Genomic DNA, 6000 nt, shown 5'->3' on the forward strand with positions numbered 1-6000 from the left:
ACAGACTCAACAAACAATACCTTATCATATTTGAACAAACTCTCCAAGAACTTGGCTGGGTCTTGCAAAAGTCCTTTTCCAGGTTCCCAATAGTCATCTACTTTAGTGCCTGGTTTTTCTCCTGCGACTTTCTTTGGCTTAATTCCCTTCATAATACAGACTGCTTCAATTACCAACTTCACACCGACGGGAGGGCGTTGCATGCCTCGTACCTGTTTGTATAACACAAGTAACATTATCTTCACATACCAAATCTTTTGAAAATACATTTTCATTCTTTTTCCAAAAGAGAAATACTGCATATACTGTATTGGAAATCTAAAGTGTTATGTCAGACCCAAAAAGCAAGAGGGGCTTTCACTTTGAAGCGAGTTAGATTTTCCTAATTGGGTTCTTCTCAGCTCATTATGAATATACGCACATGTCTACTACCAAATTTTATGAGCAGGAAGATCTGAAGCCCACTGGAACCTTCTGTACTCCAATGTCCAGATGCTATATTTAAAGGCACCCCAGACAGCACTTCACTCTCTGCAACCCAGGAGCATCACAACCTTTGCTCATCATTCAACTCACCCCTGGAGATGTCAGAGACCATCCTTTAGTTATGCCGCCCTCAATTTTCTCCTAAGGAGATCCATTAGAGAAGGGAAGTTCCTTTTCCTCAGGAATATAACAAGAGGCTATCTCAAATTATGAAGGCTGTCTGCACAAACATGTCTGTGAAAAACAGTGCCAATGGGTCGCTCAAGAGAGCCTGGCTTCAGTGCCTCAAGAGGACGAATGATCTGCTATGCTTTGCAAGGTTATACACCATTATTTACTCAATGCTTAGTGCTCCTACGTGTGAGAATTAACGTTGTAAGTTTGCTATTGCTCACAGCTGAATAACAGAAGGTTGGGTACCAGGTACTTCCAACAGACATCTCAAGTGGAATCAATGTCTGTCAATTATTTGCAGCTACAAATGTAGCACTATTGGCACACTCTCAAACTCTGCCAGGATTCACACTTAAATCATTACAGAAGCTACAACACTTAGCAGGATCATAAACCATCAGCATAATGACCTTTCAGCACAACTAGAAGAACATACACTGTATATATGATAGTTTTTCACAAAAAAAACTTGCATGGAAGAGGACACACGTACAGAAAGTGACCTTTTGAGTTGTGTCCCCTTTGAGTTCAGCCCCTCTTGCCTGCCTTGGTCAGGTTTGTTGGTGTCAGCCAGTGCGGTTCCCTTGCTTGTGCAGGCTTGTTAGCCTAGTCAGGATTCACCCTTAAAGCTGTATGTGCTTCATATCAGCAAGCTGGACTGCATAGGACTGAAACTTATCATGAGCTGATTAACATGGACAATCTTCATCCTTCACCACTAAGCTTTTGTGCAATGAAACTGGTTGGCTATAAAGTCACCAAGTAACCGAATATTTTGTACTCACTGGATAAAAACTGAAGGAACTGTGGATGCTGTAAATCAGAAACAAAAATAGAAGTTGCTAGATAAGCTCAGCATGTCTTGCAGCATCTATGAATAAAAATCAAAATTAATGTTTCGGGTCCGGTGACCTTTTCACAGAACCCTTCTGAGGAAGGGTTACCAGACCCAAAACATTAACTTTGATTTCTCTTCACTGATGCTGCTAGACCTGCTGAGCTTTTCCAGCAACTTCTGTTTTTGTACTCACTGGAGATGAAGGAAGCAATCTACCCAATCAGATTCATGCCTTATTCCAATTTGTGAACAGACATGTTACTCCCTTTTGGCTAACATGATTGTGCTCCTGAACTTAATTCCAGCTGGCTGGGGTATTAATGAGTATGCATGACATGCTAATAAATGTAAAACAAAGGTTGGGAAACTGATCCACCTGTAAAGTTCTGAGAATGTAATAACAGAAGTTTAACACACCATCAGGAAACTGTCTTTTTGCCTACAACCCAATTAAGTTTCCTTGCCCATTCTTCTATCTGCTCTGGGTGAGTGAGGAAAATTCTGTTTCTCTCCAGTGATGCTGCATGTCCTGCTGAGCATTTCCAGCATTTTCTTTTCAATTTTAATTGGTGTTTTCATCAAGATCAAGATCAAGATGAATGGGAAATGGAATGCTTGCAGTTTCAGTATCAATATTATGAACAATAATAACTGCAAAATAGAGCCGATCCATTCCAAATTAATAATTTGCTTCAACTGCAACTTAAAGCCTGACTCTTCTACCATCACATTTTTCCAGTCTGCAAGGTGGCCATTTTGAGAACACATTGAGTAAGACTGCATTTAATCGCTGTTTTATAACAGAATCTATTCCTGCACTGAACTGAAATGACTTGGAAATCACTGTTCCTCCAGTGTAGCTGGGTCAAAATCCTGGAACTCCCTCCCCAACAGCATTTTTGGGAGTAACTTCAATAGACAGACAGGGATGACTTTCATTCCATCAGTCTGAACTGGAATTAAATCCAAAATCTATGTGATAAAAAATTAATATCTAAACCATGTGCCATTTGAATGCTGAACAATAAATAACTCGAATGATACGGGTAAAGTGCCACAAATTGAGTAATTGTTCTGAAGCATAGCAACAAGACTTCTCATACCTTATCAGTAATATATTTAATAAAATAATTACATACCCAAAAGGTGTTTCAAATATCAGTCACTGATTCTATCATGATGCATTGACTGCTTTGTTTCTGTTATTGTAAAATTAATGTGAGAAACTGTGCTTTATAACGAATATGATTCTTCATGTCTAATTAAAGATCTTACAATATACAACAAGTTGAATACAATGTGTCAAACAGATAAGAAACTAGGTTAGAATTTGCAACTGTGCGACTGCAGGGAGACACATTAATAGTAAGAGCTGAGTAATTTAACAGCCTAAATCTCCTGAAGAGGATGACAAGAGGAAAGGCATATTCAAAAAAAACATAAGAAGGTAAAAGTGTGCTGCGTTGACATAGTCTTTTTTTGTATCTTTTTCATGCAGCAAATGTAAATGTGTCTTTTTAGAGTTTAATAATTCAGTAAAACATTAAAAATTATGAGCAAAACACCTAACCTATCCACTTTAGAAATCTAAGCGGCAACATTCTTCGTTAAAATCCCCCCACAATCTCAGGTCTCAGATTTGTTGTACATACATACTACTTCATATTGGTGAGGACTGGGAAGGAGTTTGTCAAATTTGAAGGATAACAGTAAGAAAGCATATACAGAGGAACCTTGATTATCTGGCATTCAATTATCTGAATTTCAGATTATCCGAACAAAATACTCCCAGCCATGTCATTCAGATAATTGAGGTTCCTCTGTATTGTAGATATATTACCTATTCAGTTCATCTCTGTTGTGTGAAAAAGGCATAATTCTTCATAATTCTTAAGACAGATCAAGTTACCAAGAGGAAGAGTTGCAAGTAGCACTGACATTAATGTCATGATATCAATCCTGTGGCCTTTCTTCACAGCTCAATATTAAATAATCAGTCTTTGATCAAGAAGGGTGAAGCAACACACACCAAAGTAAAATTATCAATGTTGAACAATACAAAGATCCACGACTCTTTGACCCTTCATCAAAAGGTAGAAGGTTAGGCAAATGAATGGTGATGAATGTAGAAAATATAACCAATCATGTGCTATCCTTCTTCCTCGTATGAGAATCATATCTGGCTTGCTTTCTTTGGAATACAGTATGAATTCTAATTGGTTAATCTTATAACTGCTTTTGGATGGTAACATCTTGGGCAGAATTTTAATGAAACTTATTTGACTACAAAATCATACTGTACAGAAGATACCATTTGGCCCATCAAGTCTGTACCACAAAAGCTACACTAAAATTGCACTGTCCCACCTTCTAGCACTAGGTTACTGCCTTACTTATTATCTTAGGCATAATATTCCAGGTTCCCATCACCCTCTTTGTAAAATATTTTTTTCCTCAAATCCCCTCTAAACCTCCACCTTTTACTTAAAATTATGCCCTCCATTATTGACCCTTCAAATAAGAGAAATAGCTGTTTTGTATTCATTCTATTCATGCCCTTGCAATCTTATACAACTCTAACAGGCTTCCTCCTCAATCTTCTCGACTTCAAACGAAACAACCCAAGCTTATACAGCCTCTCTACAAAGCTAAAGTGCTCCATCCCAGGCAACATCTTGGTGAATCTCCTTTGCATCCCCACCAGTGCAAGAGCCAAACTGCAGACAGTACTTCAGTTGTGACCTAACCATAGTCTTTTAAGGCTCCAACTTAACTTCCCCATTCTTATAATTTATCATTACTTCCAAAAAACTGTTAACATATGAAGTGTAATTTGCACAATTCATCCAGGAATTGTCACTGTACAACGAATCAGATACAAATTCAAAGGGTAATTCTTGCTGAGCCAGCTGTCAATAATTGTTGAAAAGTGTGGTGCTGGTAAAACACAGGTCAGGCAGCATCCGAGGAGCAGGGGAGTCGACGTTTCGGGCATAAGCCCTTCATCAGCTGTCAATAATTGCTGTGTACTTCACTACATGATTACCAATGTCTGGCTCAGAATGCATGGAGCATTAATCTTTACTACAAGTGTGACATTATCAAGAGGAATTTCATCATTTCAGGATCATCCTTTTCATGTAAGGGAAACTTTCACCAAATTTTTATGTTTTGTTTATGTATTGAAGATGGTATTTTGGTCTTGATAACCTTGGAAAGACATTCCCTTTTGAACATGATTTATGTTCACTATTTTTTTTTGAAGACACAGACGCTTTACTTTTGAACATATTCTAAACTTAACAAGAAATCAAAGCTTTAAAATATGAAAGAGAGATGTAACTTGCTACTTGTTACTGCCTTCTGGAAAGACTGCCTTTTCCCCTGACCCTGTGTCTGATCTTCCTTGTCACTGCTGAGAAGACTGTAAATTCACTCAGTATTTTGTGACCCTGTTCCTACAGTCCCTGACTGGAGGTGTTGTGATCTGGCTTCTTTCCCTTTCCAGAGGGTGCATTGAAGATCACCAGTTTTTACAATTTGTCTGGAGCTGGAAGTGGAGGCCCGGTAATGAATTCAAGAGGCCTGGGCTTTGTTCTGGCACACAGAGAATCCAGGGATTCGTGGGTTGCTGTACATGTTCATCAGGAATGTGCTGCTTATATACGTGGGGATTTGGATGCAGCTGTCCAGTGTGCAGACAATCATGGGGCAAGTGTGCATTCTGTTTTGCTGGTGCACTATGCATGAGCATAGCTTACAGGGAATGTTGATCTGAGATGTAGAATATCAAGTCCTGGGGACTTATGCTTCAATTCCATTAATTTCGGCAACATATCCTTCTTACTAATACTAATTTCCTTTAATTTCTCATTCTCATTTCAAATTTCTCTGACTCTGTCTGTAATGAACCCACATTTGTCTTAGCCAAATATTTCCTTTGTACATACCATCGAAGCTTTCATAGTTTCTTTTCAAGCTTTTGACTAGTTTACTTTCATATTCTATGGTTTTCTTTTTACATCAGTTTCATTGCTCTGTGCCAAAATCTTCCCAATCCTCGGTTTATTTCCATTTTGGGTAACTTCCTTCCCATTTAATTCATCCAAGTGCCAATTTCCAGCATGGATTCCTACCCCATAACCTCATCCTATGCCACTCCTGATAGTGATATCATCTGCCCAGCTTCTCCATTCTCCTGGGAGAAAGTGAAGACTGCAGATGCTGGAGATCAGAGCTGAAAATGTGTTGCTGGAAAAGCGCAGCAGGTCAGGCAGCATCCAAGGAGTAGGAGAATCGACGTTTCGGGCATGAGCCCCTCTCCAGGAAACATTCTCCTGGCCAAGACACAATGGCTGACTCAATAGGGACTGAGGAGAAAGTGAGGACTGCAGATGCTGGAGATCAGAACTGAAAATGTGTTGCTGGAAAAGCGCAGCAGGTCAGGCAGCATCCAAGGAACAGGAGAATTGACGTTTCGGGCATAAGCCCTTCTTCAGGAA

At 39.2% G+C, this 6000-nt stretch overlaps 1 protein-coding gene across 1 annotated transcript in view; it reads right to left on the reverse strand.

Annotated features, from left to right (window-relative positions):
- Positions 1–6000, reverse strand: part of dnah1 (dynein, axonemal, heavy chain 1) — a 420700-nt gene that overhangs the window by 122092 nt on the left and 292608 nt on the right. Inside the window, exon 56 of the mRNA XM_043708503.1 lies at positions 21–212. Coding sequence (XP_043564438.1) covers positions 21–212 — 192 coding nt within the window. The remainder of the gene's footprint in view (positions 1–20; positions 213–6000) is intronic.

Source organism: Chiloscyllium plagiosum, chromosome 18 (assembly GCF_004010195.1).
Source record: "Chiloscyllium plagiosum isolate BGI_BamShark_2017 chromosome 18, ASM401019v2, whole genome shotgun sequence".
In the NCBI taxonomy this organism is placed as follows: Eukaryota; Metazoa; Chordata; class Chondrichthyes; order Orectolobiformes; family Hemiscylliidae; genus Chiloscyllium; species Chiloscyllium plagiosum.